This window comes from Epinephelus moara, chromosome 21 (assembly GCF_006386435.1).
Source record: "Epinephelus moara isolate mb chromosome 21, YSFRI_EMoa_1.0, whole genome shotgun sequence".
NCBI classification, from domain to species: domain Eukaryota; kingdom Metazoa; phylum Chordata; class Actinopteri; order Perciformes; family Serranidae; genus Epinephelus; species Epinephelus moara.
The window spans coordinates 27,261,528-27,282,243 of NC_065526.1; the positions used below are offsets into that span (position 1 = coordinate 27,261,528).

The 20,716-nt window shown below is 40.1% G+C and overlaps 1 protein-coding gene across 4 annotated transcripts; it reads left to right on the forward strand.

The window, feature by feature from the left end:
- Window positions 1-964: 964 nt before the first annotated feature.
- LOC126382614 (ATP-sensitive inward rectifier potassium channel 10-like) lies at window positions 965-20,644 on the forward strand. Of its 4 annotated transcripts, XM_050032586.1 has the most exons (7): window positions 965-1,034; window positions 1,509-1,661; window positions 13,287-13,632; window positions 15,571-15,782; window positions 16,075-16,206; window positions 16,347-16,524; window positions 18,209-20,644. In XM_050032586.1, exons 2-7 carry the CDS (start codon window positions 1,647-1,649, stop codon window positions 18,601-18,603), a joined length of 1,278 nt encoding a protein of 425 aa, XP_049888543.1. In that variant the 5' UTR covers window positions 965-1,034; window positions 1,509-1,646; the 3' UTR covers window positions 18,604-20,644. The 4 variants fall into 4 exon arrangements, with proteins under 4 accessions (XP_049888543.1, XP_049888544.1, XP_049888546.1 ...); XM_050032587.1 differs by lacking the exons at window positions 965-1,034; window positions 1,509-1,661 and adding an exon at window positions 5,137-5,710; XM_050032589.1 differs by lacking the exons at window positions 965-1,034; window positions 1,509-1,661 and adding an exon at window positions 6,304-6,441.
- The last annotated feature ends 72 nt before the right edge of the window (window positions 20,645-20,716 follow it).

A 20,716-nucleotide genomic window follows, 5' to 3' on the forward strand; every position in this document is an offset into this window, starting at 1 on the left:
TGTGAATATGCTGCAGGGTTTTAGATAGCATAAATCATATGTGCTTTGTTAGACATGAGGCCATTTGTAAGGATGTGGCATGTTGCAGCAAGAGACAGAAAATACATCATACTCTGATTCTGACTGTCTGATACAGTTCAGCTCAAAGATCACTGATATTTTTTTTTAAGCTAAATGTGTGATTTAAATCTTTTAAACATCAAGTCCTGGCAGCACTGTTTATCATACTGTGACGTCAAGGTGCTAATTCAGTCTGTTGCTGGTTTGCATAAAACTAGGTCCATATAAATTAAATTAAATTAAATTCACAGTGATTATTTCTGTGACATCGGTGGCCTTTCAGCAACCTCTTAACAAGGAAGCAGCCTAACATACCAAGTCACAGTTGAGCTGTGGTGCTTTCTGTCACCAGTGAGGGGAGCTCTAATGCAAAGAGTTGCTGATTCAGTCAATGACACTAATGATTCAGTACCCTCAGTTCATCTGGAGGATTTGATCTTAAAGATGTATTTTGTTTATATCCCGAGCACCTGTAGCTGCAGCACCAGCCTCTTGGACTAGTTTATTTAGGACTTGTGTAGAAGTAGAACAAATATGGGAAATTCATCTTGTGGACCTTGGAGCTTAGATTATTTTATATTATATGCTTTTGAATAGTTTATTGATCTGTACAGAATCACAGAAACAATACAAAACATCCTTGTTTGGCATCATATGCAAACCAATGAGCCAATTTCAAATGCATACATAAATATCAGAAATAAATGTGAAATAAATAAATGAAAACTTTAACTGGTTGGAAATGGACTCATGTGACCTTGCAGTTGTTTTTTGATAGGAAAAATACAATTTTTTATTTCAAAGTCTTCATACATATTTGCAAAGCTTGTTTGGAGTTATATTTTGTGTAAGTTACATGTTGCTCTTGCCAGAAATCTGACACCATAATTGTATGTCTCCTTTCAGGTGAGCAGCCTGAAGCCATGTTCACACGAGAAAGCAGAACAACTGTACTGAATGTCTGGGAAGTTTGAGTACGCGCACACACACACACACACACACACACACACACACACACACACACACGCACACACACACACACACACACACACACACACACACATGTTATCTGTTGCCACCTGCTGGCTGAACTCAAACTTGCAACAAGTACAGTGAAGAGCTGCTGCTCCTACTTAGTAGTCAGTTTGGCATCAAGTTTTGGAATAGCAACAGATTTTGGCATTACACTGCTCCCATTATTGTGTTTCTCAAAACAATGTAATAATCTGCTGTTTATTCTAATTGCTATGTATTATCTACTGCATTATAGCATGTTCAGTGTGGTGCATGAAAAGCTGACGGATGGCTGATAAGTTGATTAAATACTGATAGATGGCAAACAGAATATATGAATGAATGAAACAAATATAACATTTGCCAACTTCACAGGTCTGTTATTGATGGAAAATCGCAGCAGGTCTCTAAAACTCTCTCTGACCCCATGTCAGGTTTCACCTCTTCTGGGACACCGAGGCCGGTAGAGGAAGGAAGTGGACCAGCGAGCAAAACAGCAAATAAATATGCAAGAGACAGAATAAAGAGCTTGAAAAAAAGGCTGAAGAGAAGGAGAAAGAGAGTTTCTAAGGATGAATAAAACGGAGGTAGCTCCACCAAAACCATCACTGAGATGAGCCAAAAGCACTTACTGGCCCTGACACACACACACACACACACACACACACACACACAAACACACACACCGCCCTTCTCTGGCTCCCCATCTTGCAAAACATCTTGTAGCAGAGCAGAGGAAGTGGCTAATTCTTTCTCAGGCCTGAGTTCCTGTCACACAGGTCACATGTTCATGTAAAGGGTTGAGGTGTTGTGAGATATCACGTACACGTTAGATTTATCATCTCCATAAAGGCATAACAACATCACACCGAAGTCATGCTTCAGGCTCATGTCTAATGTCATGTTCCATGTTTAAGTTAAGACGCATTACAGTTTAGTAGAAACATATACATTAACGCAGCATCTGGTCCCGCACCACCAGGCTCTTCCACCAGGCTTTTGTAATATATATACATATATATGCCTTAATGTAGGATGTGTTGACTCACCGTAGGCCAAGTAAGTAAATGACCGCTCTTGAGATGCAGTATAATGTATGCTGCGTACTTTTAATACAATGTGGCCTAATCAGTGTTTTTACTGCAAACTTTACACCTGCTGTCACAACTTCATCTCACTTCAAATTGTCCGCAAAAACCCGAATCAAGTAGTATCAAATAAGAGGAAATGCAGTGGTGGATGAAGTAATCAAGTCTTTTACCTTAGTAAGTGGAGAAATATTGCGGCACAAATAACAGTCAAGCATTTAAGTAGAAGTACAACAGTTTCGGCATCAAAATAAACTTAATGTAGGCCTAATTTATGTATTATAGTGTGCATCACTTTAATGTAGCAGCTGGTTAAGGTGGTTAGCATGTGAATTTCCCCCTGGAGATCAATTGTCTTATTTGATCTTATCCTACTCTAATACATCATAATCTATTTATGATTTTATTTTGTGTTAACAATCTGAATATGCAGAGTAACTAAAGCTTTCAAATAAATGTGGTGGAATAAAAAGTACAATAATTGCCGATGAGTTGTCGTAGAGTAGAAGTATGAAGTAGCGGAAAATGGAAATACCTGAGTTAATGTCAGAAAATGTACCAATTGTTTAGCTGGCTATGACACAAAGTAGTTAATTCCTACAGTAAATGCTGTCATGGGGAACTACAGCAAATGACCTGCAGTAAAGGGAACACATTGTTCTTATCTCGTAAAGATAAAATCGCCTGCAAATGACCTGCAGTAAAGGGAACACATTGTTCTTATCTCGTAAAGATAAAATCGCCTGTATACCTGTAATTTACAAGAAACAGGTGCAGGGGCGTATCAGGAGTTTAGTCCACATGGATACATAATGATAATATGTATATTTGTGAAGCACTTTCCTCACATAGTTACAAAGTGCTCTAACAAAAATATGAGAAACAGTAAATTAATTTTACAGTGAAAATATAATCAGATAAATGAGATTAAATAAATAATAGAATGATATATCGGAGTCCATCTTTGGATGGGATCACTCCAGCTGCGATACAGTGATCCACGATGTAAAGTGAATGTCGTCCAGGGGTATAAAGTGGGGTGGGGGGCAGTGGCCCCATCCCTACGTCTAGCATCCTCGTTCAGGCCACACCCGCCTTCGATTTCGTCCTTCATTCTGATCTCAGGTGCACACCTGTAAAGTTTCACGACTCGATTCTCAAAACACATTCTGTGATAGTCACAGAGTGAAAACAATACCAGCTGTCACTACAGTGTTGCAGCTGGTAAATATTCTCCAGGATGTATAAAATCATACAAGTCAATTAAAAGCCATTTTCAAATGATTGTTTTCAGCTGATGTGAAAAAGGAAACACGTGTCGGAACTGACTTTTCTCTGCTGACCCAGGCGTGCACCCTTGTGAACACGGGCTAAGTATTTAATGTCTAAACTCAGTGAATGACCTGAGGTTGCCACTACTCATTTCCTTTAAAGGGTGTGGATGTGGATGTTCACCAGGCAGGGAGACTCTAATGAAAGATGCTATGAAGTTGCATTATGTTTAGTTTAGTTTTTGGTGCATGACTCTACGGACTAAGTCAGGGTATATCACCCTTTGCTGCTTTTATTTCTATCATTCTTTTTTATCAAACCTGTGTCTCATAAATCCTCCAATTTTGTACAAAAAAACAAGATTGTACTCCCCTTTAATGGCGGCAGTTAAGACGCCACTTGAGTATGTGGAAACTATGGTGCAGGCAGTTGATTAGCGAGAGAGAGAGAAATAGAGGAAGAGACTGTGATTGGGTGTTGAACCTTGTCGCTCAGTTGTTTTTACACATTCTACTGTATGTAGTTCCTCTTTATCTTTTTTCACCCCGCCTTTTCTTTCCTCTTCAAAAGACTGCAGGCCCACAGAGCATGGTGGCAGTTGGCACTTTTTGATCATAATTTTCCACTTGTAATAGAGCGTGTAGAAAAACTGCTACAAAGTGAGAAAACAAGCAAATACAGAAATGCACTAAAATACGCAAACACGACCAAATATGGAAACACTGAACGTGGCACAGACGACAGAGGAAACTGTCTCCAGGAGATGCTGAAAAGTGCACTGCATTTCTGATATTAGTTGTGTTTTCACATTGCAGTGTTTTGAGCTGTCAGGGCCACCGTATAAAGGGACTGTTAAAAAAACTTTAGAATGCTGAATATATAGTATCTGTGGTTTGGGTTGTCTTTCCGTGATGCTGACTCCCCTGTTTCTTCTTTTCTTTTTCTGGTATCTGATACAGACTCCTGCTTCCCACCATGCTGTCAGCTGCAGCCTTTGCAATATGTTTCAGTGCAACTTTAACAGAGGAAGTAAGAAGTTAGCATGAAAGCTACAGTAGGCGTTGGGTCACAGCCCCGATACGAGAGTTGAAGGTCCCCATGCTTACATGAAATTACACAGCCGCTCTACTGAGATGCTCTCCAAGATTGCTGCTGTGTTACACGCTAGAATCTCCTCCATCTTTTCTGACATACCTCAATGTGCATTGTAGGTACATGGTTATTAAACGACACAAAAATTCCACAAAATGTTTTTAAAGAAGTCCTTCTATGAACTTTGCATCAGACTCTTCAGCACATTTGACCAGTGGTCCTCATCAACTCTCTGCACCTCTCCCTCGTTCAATTAAATAATGCTTTGTCACCCTCTTCTGAGGCAGAGTAAGGGGCCGTATTCACCTCACGGACGCCCCTCTTTATGTGATTGAGCTTAACAGGACGCTCAGTACAGACGCTCTTGGACACAGCAAACGCCGACCACAGAAGTTATGAATAGGGGGCTCTGTGGTGCCCCCTAAAAGAGTGTTTTTGTGTGTGTTTCTGTGTGTGTGTGTGCTGCAGGGGGTGGTCTGTTAGAGCCATTTGTTGACGTGTGCTTGTGTGCCAGAGTGCATTTCGGGAGAATGTGCATGTGAGGCCCCAAACATGTGCATCTATTTATGTGTGAGTTTCTGTGCACACTTTGTACATTTGGAGGTGAGCGAATGATGCAACAACAAATGCAAAAAAACCACGATGACAAAAAAGTAATATTTTGAACCCTAACTCTTTCAGCCCACATCTCAAGGCCACAGTATGATGCATTTTTAGTCTCTTGTGTTATTCTAATTATTCTATTCTAAATTGAGACTAGGGGGAGTGGCGATCAATTATTGCAGCAATTACAGAGATGTGAGGAGGACACAACAAGAATTCAGGAGTGAGGGGGAGAGTGACGGAGGGAAAGAGTAAAAGTGAGAGAGAGGGAGAGATGCCTCTTATAAAGCCAAGTCCTGTCTGTTTGGGAAGAATTTGCGAGCAGTGAAACCGCCAGGGCTTTGGGTCAGAAGCAGGAGCCCAGTGAGCCAATGACTGTCTCCATAATTCTCCTCAATGGTGTATCAGTGTCGTAGGACGCAGGCTGCTGAAGTTACTCTTCCTGAAGAATTACAGTCCCAGTTGTGTGTTGTGTGAGCATGCGTATGACAACAAAGCAGACATGTGGACCAAAGGCTGAGGCTCCGGGCTCCTAACTCCTCTCTGCACGGGTCAATTAGATTGCAATCCCAGCTGTAAAGGTAAGCAAATGAACTTCTCAGCAAAATGCTATGAAAATAATGTAAGAAATGAATAAAGAATTTTGCACGACAACAAAATACGTTTAAGAAAAGAAAAATCTTTCTTGTACAGTTACGTTTTGTGCATATCCTAGTACTGATATATAGCTCTGATTTGTTTTTAATTTGTGTTTTATTATTTTTTTGTTTTTATTTTCATTTACTAACTAATCAATAACTAATATATATATTCATATTGCATTTTCCCACTGGTTATTGTTATATTTCACTTGTAAAAAGCTAGTTAACCAAATTATTTAAAGAAATATCTTGTAAATGTTTTCAAGTTTTAAGTTTTTTAAGTAGGTTTTTGAATTACTGTGAAATTCTTATCTATTTCACTTTTCATTTAACCTTTATTTAACCAGGCAAGTCATTAAGAAGAAAGTCTTATTTACTATAGTGGCCTGGCAAATGGCAAAGCCTCCTGAGGAATCATCTATAACTCACAGACGCCACATCGCATTGAATCATTCAACACTTAACCGTGGAGGTATAATGTTCATTTTCTTAGGCGAATGGACATATTTAATAGGCAAATTAAGTGACAGTCGGCAACATCAAAATGATGTAAGCTACGTGAAACTTAAGAAAATAAAAAACAGATCTCGGTTGTTTTCCTCATGATGACCACTGACTTGCTCCCACTTCAAAGCGTATGGTTTACCTGTACAGCCCCATAATGAACTGTGGTAAGTTTAAAACTGTCCTCTAAATAAACCCCACGTGTTATTTGATGCAGAAACATCTGTAGACGTTTAACAGAATACATGTCAGCGATGAATGAAACATAAGCACCTGATTTAAGAGCTCAGATTTGACACATATTATCAATTTTCAAAATCCTGTAGTTGTGAAATTCACACATTATTGTCCAAATGCAGCAAATAAAACTGAACAATTCTTTAAGTTATTGTTAAAAAAAGTTAGTCAGTGAGACGGGGGAAATGGTTTCATTAATAGCTTGGTTTACAGCTCTTGTGCAGTTCGCTGCAGTGTAGTAGTCAGTGGTGTAGCAGAGGGTATACACAGGTATAGGGGGTATACTCACCTCTTTTTCTGTCTGTTTGCAGTATACCCAACTATCAGCCAAAAAGCCATTGGAATATATAAGAGAGTATACCCACTCCCTCTACTCTCCATCTCCCTAGTAATCCCACCTCATCAGCTACCGCTTCACCACTGATAGTAATGGAAAGAGTGGTAAACTATGACCAAAAATATAAAAACTTCTTTTTAAATTTCTGAGATGTTGGAGGAGCACAATGGACATTTATCATTGGGCTAAATTATGCTTTGATTGCTAACGATTGTGTGCAGAGTCAGTGTGTTTCAGTCTCGAAATCAAATCAGTAAATCAATCAAGAAGTGATTCATGCATCATTAAAAACCCTATCTCCTAACTTATATCAGTTTCCTGTTTGGAGCACTTTTTGGCAATTCAGCAAATTCATTTTATGCTTTTATGCAAGTTTACCGTCACTACATCCCCATCACTACCAGAGTAGAGTTTTATATAGTCTAGTATCCGTCTTTAACAGTTTCAGATCTGATACCAGGACGTGGGGGTGAAGGGGGATTACTCTTCACTCCAGAATACTAACGAGGGCCTTTTGTCACAGATCTCTTTCTCTCTCCCTTCCTCTCCCCTGTTCTCTCGTTCCTCCTTTCACTCATCTCTCACACACACAAATACACGTATTACTGTACACCCTTTTTCAAGTAATTGCACACAAGCACACATACATGCATACAAAATCACACATGAACGCCCACAGTCACACACGCATAGGCAGAAATACGCATGTAATTGCAATCCCACTCTCACATAATCACTCACACACACACACACACACACACACACACATACATGGATGGGCACAGAGTCGTTTTTGTCAATGGCGTCTTTTGTTTCTTTTATCTCAGCTCCTAACAAAGCATTCCTGTGTACACAGAGGAGAGAGAGAACGAAGGAGAGAGAAAGAGGAAAGTAAAAAAAAGAGAGCGAAAGAGAGAGAGGGAGATCAGGAAAACATCCAGCGCCCCTTTGTTTGGCAAAAAGAAAAAGTTTTGATTCAGTTTTTGGATCCGGCTCACTGAGGCAGGGCAGTACAGTAAAGTTGTCGCGTTGCCATGGAGATGGAATACATCCTGCTGGAGAGGTTGGTCCAAAATATTTCCCTCTTTTCACTCTCATTTACTCCCATTTGCTCTATTAGTTATCTGATACATGCCTGTAGTGGAATTTGTGTTTTCTCCTCTGGGGCATGTGAGTGTGTCAGAAGATTGGGTGAGAGGGCGATGCAGAGTACAAAGCGTGAAGTTTTCAATGGTGTCATTGTAATTATGAAGCTTTCGAGGGGCGCACCCTTGCATAATCACAGAAGTGTGATGTAATTAAAGCTGATTGGTTATGTAATCCATAATCAGCACTGCATAGAAGCTATTTTGATTCACACTGTATGGCCAAAAGTGTATAGACACCCTGGTCTTTTTGGCTGTGTTTCATAGTTTTGATCAGGTCATTTTGGTCCAATACAGAAAGTCAGATCAACGTTTTTACAGTTGTGCACAAAGTTAGGCAAGAAATGTTTCTTTTTCATGTCTGGTGTGGAAGACTTTGACTGGTCTGTCCAGAGCACTGACTTTAACCCCATCCAACACCTTTGGGATGAGCCGAAATGCATGTTCCTTGTTGGAAAGTAATCTTGGAAAGTACATTTACCTATTATTTCTACATGTGAAATGATTTTTGCACACAGAAATCTTTTCTATCAGTACCTACTTGTGACTTCTTTCAAAAAAACAACAACAAAACAGCAACAAACAAACAAAACGAAACAAACAAACAAAAACAATGTGTGTTGTCTCTTCATAAGTTATTAGACGTTTCGCAAAAGGGAGATTTCCCTTTCTCAAACTTCCCAGAGTTTTTCATTTATTGTGTGAAGACAAAAGAGATAAAAAATTATCCTATATTTCACAATAAAAGCAAAGATTAGAGAAAAGTGAAAATAAATTTGTTTGGCTGACATTTGTTTTATCTTCTTTGTCAACCCATTCATCATCAACTACAGAAATAATTCTGACACTGTCAAAAAGTGTTTGCTGAAACTGTCACAATAATCACACAGCACTAAATGAGACGGATAATCTGTGACATATATTCCTCTGCCTCCTCTGGCTTTGCCGTTACTGAAAGGCATTACTGCATGTCAATGAAAGCAACCAATCAGAGGCGAGGAGTCTCTAACCCAGCTGTCAATCCTGTCAGTCACTGCTTGTTAAATTCATTTAAACTGTCAAACCAGGCAACACAGATCAGTTGCATTGCTTATTTCTCACCTCATATGTTTTGAGAAACATATTTTAGTGCACTGTTTAGCTGTAAAATGAGAAAGTTGGTCCAGCGGGTGCTCCATGCTTGGTACTTAGGAGTGTTTTCAACATGGTGGCACAGACAGTCTCATTTTACAGCTAAACAGCACACTAAAATATGTTTTTATGTGGCTGAATGGGAGCAAATCTCTGCAGCCAGGCTCCAAAATCTTGTGAAGCCTGACACCAGAGGGGAGGAAGCTGGATTAAGATATTCAGCAATCACATATGAGTGTAACGGTAGGGTGCTCATATACCTTTTGCCATTTAGTGCACTGCGAACTTCATGTTGTATGTTTTGCTTTAATGTGTGTGAGAAAAAGAACAGAGAGACCTTGTGAGGATCGAGAGTATAAAGCCGCAGCAAAAAAAACGCCTGAGAGAAAGCTTGCAAAGGACCCCTGTGTCAGACTGAAAAAACATTCTGAGCAGGGCATCTAGAAAGTCAAACTTTGGAACATGTCCCACCAAACTCTTACCGCCCTCTCCAGTTACCAGTCAGAAGTTCACTCTTTGTCCACTAAAGGCCTCGCTGGTTAGAATCAACAGTAAAGCCTTAAAAAAAAAGTTATCTAGATAAACGTCCGAGTTTCAAACAAAGACTTTTTTACCTTAATTGATTCATTCAAGTTTCCTCTCTCTCATCCAGCTGACAAATGAGACTCTGTGTGGAGGGTTTGTGGAGTTAATGCAGTGCATCTTCACTCTAATTCTACTCTTCCTTCTTTTCTCTTTCCTCTTCCTTATCGTCCTCTCTTGTGGGTTTTCCTCTCCCTACTGGCCGACATGATTTGTTGGACGTAAGTGAGCGTGTCAGATGTGTGGAGATACAGTAACTGTCTGTGTGTGTGTGTGACAGGGGTGGACTGCATCTGAATGTTCTGACAAGGGCACACATTCACTCAAACATCCCACAGTGTAAAGCACTAAAAACACATATATTACAGTGAGAAAATTGTTATTTTCCCCCTACATTAAGACAACAGTGGGGTTTGTCTTGTGGCTCGAGCTCAGAATCAGCCCTGCAGATATCACAAATGCTTATCAAATAATCTCTGTCTGTATATGTCAGTAAAGATCATAAAGTTTATATGCTAAACAGGAAGTGATTTTCGTTGTTGTTCACACTTCTTTATCCTGTGATCAAAACCGAACAAGAATCTACAGACATGCAGATGTGTGAGGCTTTAATTCTCTCTCTAAAAAACTAATTGTTTGCACTCACAGTCAAGTTAATGCAAAGATGCAAGTGGTTATCATGCTAACAGGCTCACAGTGACAATGGTAACATCTTGTAACACTAAATGAATAGCAGTGAACACAAAGTACAGCTGAGGCTGATGGGAATGTCATTATGCTGCATGTATTTGGTCATAAACTAAAGTATTGGAGGCATTTAAATTTCAATCTGTGGGTAGCGTTAGAGGAAAAGTAAGGGGATCAAAGTTACTGATCTTGGGACCATAAATGTCGGTACAAAATTTCATAGCAATTCATCTAGTAAGATATTTCACTGGAGCAACATGGTGGACTGAGCAACGAACACTAGTGTGGCTAAAAACCTTTTCACTTGTTTAAAACATTTTTAATAACATATTTGAATAGACAGTAGGCCACCAGTAAAGTTCACGTCTGACACACACTATTTCTTTTCTTGTCTCACCGCAGTGTTTCATTATAACTGTTGTCTGGTGTGGTTTCATGGTTTGTCATGGTTCTAAAACTGGTGGTTCACGGGGCAACAATGAGATTCTGTGAAAATGACTGACATTCAGAGGTATTATTATGCGCTTAATCTTCATGGTTGTGTATGATTCACAGTTGAGGTCAGTTCATATATTTGAGCCAATAGTGAGTTTTGTTTACATAGTTAACTGTTTACATGTTACATGTATCACATTTACATATTTAAATACTTTCATAGGTGACCTTAAAACAGTAACAATAGCCTGCTGAATCTACCTCTACTTTTCCTCAAATATACCTCAGTCTAAGTCCTCTTAGTTTGTGATTGGTTAGTTCAGTCACATGTGAGTCAGGAACAAGGAAGTGTTGTTGTTGTGAAGCTGATGAAGAGGAAGATGTTTAATAATGTTTAATAAAGTTGTCCGTCTCCATCATGCTGTTTCTTCTCAAAAAGAATGATCCAACCAGCACATATCCAACCCTCATATAAATAAATTTCTCTAGCCTCCAACCTATTTAAACAAATTACTTGAGTACTTCAACATACTTGAAAAAGAGAAGAACAATTCCTAGCAATAGATGCATATTCTGAAACAGTGGTTAACACAAGCGGCAATTGCTTCACATTGTGTGGCTATGCAAGGAAACAGCTTAAGATGTTGAAACCAGTCTTCTTCCTCCTTGTTGTTGAAATCAATTGAAGAACATCTAGTTGTGCAGCTTTCTTCCCATGACATGATTGTCTTTTAGTAGCTTATGTTACTCATCTAGTGTGTCTTTTATTTATCCTCGTTTGCCCTTATTAAGGGCTTATTAAGGGCAAACAAGAGCCTAAAACAAATCAAACAGCATCTGAAATCCCCTCCTGAAATTTCCCCATGTTGTAATGGGGAGAGAGTTTTCGTAAATTTCCAAAACCCGTCACACAACAAGCATGTCCACTTCTCGGAGCAATAGGCCAGGTGTACAGAGGTGGGAAACTGGCAGGATTTGAACTTCTCTTTTTCATTCTATCTATATGACAGGTTTTTTGGCCCTGCCTTTGGCTGTTGTACTAAATAGTTTGTTTTAAGCACACTCAGACCTTAGTGCTCGAAGAGAGCTATGTTTTGGGGTCGTTAGCCTTGACTGACAGTTCCCTCAGGCTGCAAGAATCAGCTCTGGTGGTCATACTTGACCCACCACTTTTGATTTTCTGGTTCCAAATTACTGACGAACTGGCATCCCTATAATCCCTAAAATTTAAATTGTATGCTGTAAAGCCCTGTGAGGCAAATTGTGATTTGTGATATTGGGCTTTATAAATAAAATTGATTGATTGATTGATTAAAATTTCATAACACAGGCCAAAAGGTTGAGAGTCACTCACACAGTGCACCCACACAGGTGTTTTTACTTATTCTGGATGATTAGATTGAATACATCCCAGCTGGCCACCAACATCGTTAGACATTGATATTTGGTTGAATTTAGGTTGTGACATCAGGTGACCAAACTTCAATGTTAGGATGTCTAATGCAAACATCAATTTGACGACAGGTGACATTGATATTTTGTTGATATAAAGTTGTGTTGTCAATTTACCAAAGTCCAACGTCCTCTAAATGTCTCATGCCAACATCATCTTAATGTAGAATTATGACATTTAGTCGTAAGGTATGGAGAACAAAGCCCAATGTCTGTAAAATGTCAAAATGTTAGCATCCGCACAAAGTGAAATTTCAACATAATTAGATATTTAAAATATCGGTAACCTGATTTTCATTCCAACCAGAATTTAACGTCTGTCCATCGTTAGAGTCCAATGTCTTTCTGATGACATATTGATGTGCCAGCTGTGAGGGTTACAGAAAATATTTGGCAAAATCTACTCCAAATTCCCAGGAAAAGTACCTGCTATTACCCAGTTTTTTAGCATATCATTATTTGATTTTGTGGGGAAACTCCCAGTACAGTTCAAATTTCAACTGAAATATTTGCGAAAAAATTCAAAAACACTTGCGTGGGTGTGCGTGGCCTTTCAGGGTTGTTTTGACTTTTGTTAAAACTGTAATCTCCAGTTTACAATTCAGAACAGTTTGGTGTTCACTACTATTAGTCTACTAATAGTTTTATTTCATTTTGTGACATCAGTCACAGGTTTAGTTTCAAGCATTATGAGGTTCACTTGAGATGATTTTCCCATGAGACTAAGAGGAGGTGGCTGCAGGTTGAGTAACGGAAACCAACAGTCATCATGAGAGGTTTTTAGCTTTCCCCACATGCTACAGGAAGTGACCGAGATCATGAGGCACTGCTGATGGTGTGACTACTGTAAGATCTATCAGTCCTTTCAACCTCTGTCAGTAAACTTAAATTTAGGATATCCCAGTCCACCCCAAACTAATCTCAAATGAGCCTATTAAGAGCACTGTCTGGTTAACAAGTTAAGCAGAGAAATGATTTAACTCCTCCATTTTTTTTTATTCACCAGATGACATCTGCCACACCTCCGTCCTCTCGTAGCTCCTCTCCTCAGAAGGTGTGCCACTCCCAGACACAGACAGATGTTTTAAAACCCTTACTGGGTGGTGGTGTATCCAGTGGAGGTGGGACTCTGAGAAAGAGGAGGCGTGTCCTTTCCAAAGATGGACGTAGCAACGTGCGCATCGAGCACGTCAGCGGGCGAAGTGCTTTGTACATGCGTGACCTCTGGACAACATTTGTGGACATGCAATGGCGCTACAAGTTCTTCCTATTCACAGCCACGTTTGCAGGGACCTGGTTCCTGTTCGGGGTGCTGTGGTATCTAGTGGCACTCGTGCATGGAGACTTGATTGGTGAGGACTTGGGGGGTGACATAGGTTTACAGGTAGTTAAATGTGTCTTCCCAGAAAAACTTGTTAGGGTCACTTTAGATGATCCACAGACTTCGCTGTAAACACTTTTCAAGTATTCTGTCAATTCACTGGGACATCGTTCCTGCAATTACTGTTGAGTTTTGCTAAATTATTTTTTCGAGAGCTTTGAGCAGCATAAACAAAACTCCTTTCACCCTCACTGTATTAAGGCCCAGACACACCAAACTGACATCAAAGAACTAGTGGCAACGAAAGCTTGTATCACCTCCTGTTACCTTTGTCTTGGCCAAAAAGTTGCACCTGAACACACCGCAGAGACTAAAGTCAACAAACTAACACATACATTCAATGCTTGTGTGAGAGGAAATAACTCTGTATACCAGCAGGAGGCAGTAGCCTAGTCTGTATTCATCACTCATGGCTCCAAGATGCTAGCCTGTTAGCACATCAATAATGCAACTCAGTAATGAGAGAACAAATAATATTTACCGTGTGCTAATGAACCATAGCATAGTTACACACCGTGTGGGCTAAAGAGCTCAATGGCAAAAAAAAAAACTTTACCTCATGTTTACCACAAGTTTGTTTCAGTCTCAGGCCCTCTTGACTCGAGTTGTTTGTCTGCTTTCTTACTTTTCTCTTCTTGTGCGCTGAGCTGAACTCCAAATCAGAGGGATTTTACTCACCAACTTGCTCTGCCATCTCCAACGTCGATTCAACATGCTGAATTGGCTGAAAAAAGGCAGACAAGGTACAGGATGCGCTGCAAAAAACTAGGGTGACACGGCCAGCCGTCGGCTTAGTGTGTCAGGGCCCTGAGGGTCAAAGCAGAAAATCAAATTTTCTCTTTGCTCTCATCTCGTATCTCAAAACCTCAGCAATAAAACTGAAAATACCTGCACAGGGGTGAGTTAAAACAAAATCTGTGGCTCAACATCAGGATTTAGCAATATTTGAATCAGACTCTGAGAGGTAGTTTGATCACAGTCAGTCAAATCCGATCATACTACACCCAAACAGCCCTCATAAAGCAGAGTTTTTAAGTTTTAAAATGTCAGTTAATAATAACCAAAGATAGTTTTTAAATCATGATTGTTGGCTATTGAGTCATAAATATTTAATGTGTTAAAGCAAAATTCTCAGGTTTAACATGTCAAAATATTCTGCCTGTCACACAGAATTCATGTTGCCAAACCTCTTTTTATGTGACTTTTGACATGATGAAATAAAGTCAAGCAAACATCTCCAGCGTCCTTCACACCAAAGAAAACATAAAAAACGTGTGAACACAGTTGACAAACCATACCTGAGAATAAGATGACTAATATGGTGGCGTGGTGGTGTAGAGTGTCATATCTGTAGCGGGTATTACAAGGGTTCCTGGAAACAGTTAGAGCTGCTGTTTAAAAGCAGCCATCTCTTTCATGTGTCTTTCTGATTGATTTATTTTTTTTTTGTAAATCTACTGTTTAATTAAATTTATGGATATGAAATACTTTGTAACTTCATTTTTGTAGGTGCCGTATCAATAAGTTAATACTAACCATGTACTGTAAGATTAAAATACACTTAAATCCATGTACATATATACTTTGATAGAGAGTGAGTGTTATTTCAAACAGTGTTCATTATATTTCCTGAACAAGAACTTGAACTGAAACTAACCATGGTAAGATCAAACATCAGTGCTGCTGACAGTAGAAGTGATATCTATTGTTGCATATCAGTAACATATTATAGATATTCTGCTCTGGAAATATTTAGATTTCAAGATATTAGAATGATGAACATCCCATAATAAAGTGCAAAGAAGTAAGAAGAAAAACAAACAAACAACCGTACACAAACTGCTATTTGTTTTGTTAACATAAGTCATAAGAATAAGCTTTTGTCACCTTTTCAACCATGTTCCTCCAGAGTTCGACCCCCCATCAAACCACACACCTTGTGTGATGCAGATGCAGACCCTGACGGGGGCTTTCCTCTTCTCCCTGGAAACCCAGACAACCATTGGGTATGGTTTCCGTTGTATCACTGAGGAGTGCCCAGCTGCTATCATCCTCCTCATTGTTCAGCTTGTCATCACCATGCTGATGGAGATCTTCATCACTGGTACCTTCCTAGCCAAGGTAGCCAATGCATAAAACATCCAGCTGCAAATTGAGACTCAGTGAAAATAGAGAACCGCTTTATACATAGATCCATGCCGTTTTTTTTTATCAAGTATTGTCACAGAAAATATAAAACAGGCTTGATTTTTTAAAAGCATTTTCACGTAAAAGCAGGTGTGTGTTATTCTGCTTTAAAGCATGAGTGCACACAGTTCATTCATCTGTTCCTGTGTTGAGTGAAGACTCTTACACGACCCTTATCAAAGATGATCAGGCTGAAACCAGGACTGATTGAGCTTTCTCTGCTCAGGTTGCACGGCCAAAGAAGCGAGGTGAGACAGTGAAGTTTAGCCAGCACGCAGTGGTGTCGACTCACGAAGGCCGACCCTGCCTGATGATCAGGGTAGCCAACATGCGCAAGAGTCTCCTGCTCGGTTGTCAGGTAAGTATGCAAATAGATAAAGAACACAGATTAGCACATATGTCCACCATACTAGTTTGCCTAATGCATTGACAGTGACGTTAAACAGGTCACGATACAGTATGTATAGATTTCATGTGTATGCACATTGTCCCCCCCAGGTGACTGGAAAACTGCTCCAGACGTCTCTGACCAAGGAAGGTGAGACAGTTCGTCTGGACCAGAGGAACGTGCCCTTCCAAGTGGACACATCTAGTGACAGTCCCTTCCTCATCCTGCCCCTCACCTTCTACCACCTCATTGATGACAGCAGCCCCCTGCGAGCCTGGGCAGCCAAAGGTAAGTTTCATGGTGAGGGCAGGAGATTTGGTGCAGTATTGCAAGGTCAGTGGCTCTCGATTGGCAACAAAGATGAAAGTTAGTGCAAAAAGCACCAACGGAATCATTTATGACGATTGGTTTTCAAGCTCAATATGTATCTGGTTCGTGTGCTGCTTTCCAAAATCCAGTCTCCCACTCTGGACCTGACAACAGCCCTCTGGCTAGGAGCCCTCCCTTACCTACTCCTCTGTGCATAATTAAGTTAGCTAAAGAGTGCTAACAGAGAGTGCCAACATAGATTCTCACTGCCCATTGGTAATGAAGGCTGATTTGTGGTGTGTTGAAGCTACTTTTGCACTGAGTGTCTGTAGGGCCTCCAAAGACCATCCAGTTTGTTTCCACAAACCAGAGATATGTTACATTTATATATTTCATATGTGGTGTATATGTCAAAACTTAACATTTTTTAAGTGGTGACATTGCTCTGGATAATGTGTGGTTAGGTTTAGGCACAAAACCCACTTGGTTAGGCTTAGTAAAACACTACGTTTGGGCTAAAAATACCCAGTTTGACCCCTACAGACATGGTGGGACATGCCCTGGATACAGCTTATATTTGCATCAAAATCTCGCCTAGGTGTCAAGCCATCCACTATCTCCTCTTCCTCCTCATGAGAAAATTTGCTTGTACACATGTAATCTGAACTATGCCATACTTATGAAATGTAACATCCATGATTTGCAGACATGTGCAATATCAACATTTTACTGGTGACTGGGCTGCCAAAAGGAACATTCTTGCCTATGTGCATCTCTTTTCACTCCTTGCACCATTGTGTTTGCACTTCTTTGTTAACTGCAGAGCATCATACTGTCTTGCAATGCAGCAGTTTATTGTAGTTCTAGGTATCTATGGCCTATTGAAATAAACTTGCTTCATGCTAGTTACACCAATATTTCACCGTAAAAGGTTAGAGTTTTAGTAATGAATTCTGACGTAGAAGGAGTTCATTACTGAGAAATGTATGACAAAATGGTAAACTGCAAACCAGAAATATAGTTCCTATTTTAGTGGTTGGGAGCTCAAATGGTGTGAAGCACTTGTTTGTTCCTGATAATGATGCATTGCTATATTTCTTGGTGCATACAAACAGTTGGTCAGTGCAGTAGTGTTGAGCCATTGCCATGCATTTGTATCAAGTGCATCCTCGTGAGCATTCACGAGATACAAAGAACATGGGGGCCTACTCACAACGTTACTCTATAGCAGTGGTTTCCAACTGGCGGGTTGTGGTCCAAAAGTGGGTCATGGGCCCATTCCGAATGGACTGTAATTGACTCGCAAATGTGTCAAGTTTGTAAAACCTTATTATTAAGTACAGTACATTTCCAGCACAGAGCCTTTATTATGAAGTGCTGTTTTCTGCTGTGGAGTGAGTGACTGACAGCTACTTGACAGAGACAGCAAAGTAGCTCAACAACATGGCCAAACGGAAGTATGATGCTGAATATATCAAACAGTAGGACCTTGAACTAATGACTAAGGAGAAATCTGGACCCCATGGCTGGACCAGTTGGGAACCACTGCTCTATAGCACTGCCAGTGAATAAAAACTCTGCTTTGTACATTCATTTTCTGCCTCTTCTTTCTACACCCCTCTGTAATGTACCCCATCTCCTCCTTCTCATTAACCTCCACCAGGCGGGGGCTGGACTGATCCAGAGTTGGCAGACTTTGAGCTGATGGTGATCATGAGTGCTACAATTGAACCGACCTCCGCCACCTGCCAGGTCCGAACCTCCTACCTGCCGGATGAGATTCTCTGGGGCTATGAGTTCCCCCCCGTAGTCTCCCTTTCCCCATCGGGCAAATACGTAGCGGACTTTGCCTTCTTCGACAAAGTGGCCAAGACGAAGACAACGCCCATCTTCAAACCATCCAGCCCTCAGCATGGGTACCAGAGCAACGGGGGTGGGACTGTGCCCGAGGCGTCCGATCCAGAGAAGATTCGTCTGGAGCAGAGCTACAGGGAGAGAGGGGACGAACGTGGCCGGGTCAGAGACACTGCTCTCAGTGTTCGCATCAGCAACGTGTGACCAGACGACATGGTTGAGAAGGGAATGTTTCGATGTCATAACAGCTTGGGTGACTCTTTTTAGACTGTTCTGAACTTCTGAAAGATATCTAGCTCCCAGTAGCACCAAATATGGACTACTGGAGTACTGTATGGTCAACTCCAAGTTTGTTATATTTTTGCTGGGAAGATACATGTTCTACACTGGTTTGACTGAATTCATATGACAGCTTAACACACTTCCAAACTGCAGCTACTATTTACATTTGAGTGTGGCGACCTCACATATACTGTACACACTTTTATAACTAAGAAAATAACAGGTCAGATTATTTATTCGTGCAGAGAACATAAAAACAAAGTGAAACTAAACAAGCAGTTGAGAAGACAGAAACCCTACTCGTCTGGTTTGCGTCCTCCCACTTGTGTCAGTCAATATGAGTGTGGTTTTTTGTATGTCAAGAGTAGAAGTAAGGTTAGTGTGATAACGAGGGGCAGGAAACACTCACAGACAGAGTAGAACTTCCTATACTTCCTCTTAAACAATGCGGTTAATGAATACACAGTGTATTTTTTACACATTTGGAAAAAGTCATATTTGAGTTTCAGCTCAGTTTTCTTTTATTACTGTAAAAACACTAATGCTAAACCAGTTCATATAGAGCTCATACAATCCCCACCCCTAACTCTTTTGCAACACTCTCATGGGGATATTTTTACATTTCCTGTTGTAAAATGACGGAAGTACTGGTGTTAAAGACGATAAACAGAATGACAACTATATATGTTGTACATGGTAATGCACTGTAAAATGTTAGGTAAAGCACTTTCTGTTTAACTAATGTAGCACTACAACTGGAATATAGACAAACTTCAGATGAATATATTGAGTTCAAGGTGCTCTGTGTCTCTTAATGGTGTGGGCATTTCATGTGTGACTGTTACTGCTGTTTCAAGAGAGACAGTTAGCACTTTATGTAAGTACATGATGTACATTTGCACCTTAGGAGGATAAGCTGCTTATGTTTGGAGCCTTACCATAGGAAGATATGTTTTTGATACTACTAATAGCACTTATACAATAAATATCACTGGATTTGAAGCAGTTAGGATAAACCTAAGATGTATCCTTCCTACAAAGACAATTGGAATTCCAGTTTCTCTGTCTCACTGGCTTTAATCTAACTAACTTATACAAGTGAGATAATGTTTTGAGATCATCACATACAGCTGCTGGACGTACATGGATGTAAATGTCCATCAGGTTACTGTTAACATCAGGAGCTTTCTGTGTGAAGTAGGAGCCTTCTGTATGTCCATGTGATTTTTGAGATACTAACATTGTCAAATTAACAGTAAACATTTTGTTGAAGCCCTTTTTTATTTTCCACTGAAGATGATAAGAACATGAGGAGGACCACCAGAGGTGAGTGCTGAGAATGTGAAAGTAATCTTGTAAATCACTGATAGTGATTCTTTTCTGATGGAAATGTGTGACAATGATGAAGCAAGGATGAGTATGATGGATATGAATATGTTGGAAATTGTAACATTTTCTTAATTAACATCAAGCTCTGGAATGTTAATAGTGTTTACAATGCAGATGGAGAGAGACACGTATCTCTAAAAAGTGGTTTAATAAAGCTGATTATGAGTTATTAAAGGCCATATTTTATTTCATGTCTTACACAGGCAGGGAGAGTAGAGGAGCAGCTGAAGCTGATGGGATATTTTAAATTGATGGTCATAGGAGGCATGGCACAGGCCACACTGTATGCACCCTGTGAACTACACTGCTCGAAAAATGTAAGGGAACTCTTAATCACACATTAGATCTTGATGAACTAATCACTCAAGTTAAAAATCTTTATTGATGTACATTGTATTTGTTGAGAACAAAATGACATAACAACGGTCAATGGAAACCAAAATCATCGACCCACTGAGGGCTGGATTCAAAATCACACTGAAAGTCAAAGTAAAAAATTGAAATCATAGGCTGATCCAACTTGAATTTCATCACGGCAACTCATAACATGACTCAGTAGTGTGTATGGCCCCTGTGTGCCTGTATGCATTCCCAACAACATCTGGGCATGCTCCTTGTGAGTAGGCGTTGTCCTGAGGGATCTCCT

Excerpts from the sequence above, each read along its gene's own strand:
- LOC126382614 (XM_050032586.1), top strand. Across the intron at positions 13,633-15,570 it reads CGTGCATGGAGACTTGATTG|AGTTCGACCCCCCATCAAAC; the intron begins GTGAGGACTTGG and ends ATGTTCCTCCAG. Across the intron at positions 16,525-18,208 it reads GCGAGCCTGGGCAGCCAAAG|GCGGGGGCTGGACTGATCCA; the intron begins GTAAGTTTCATG and ends AACCTCCACCAG.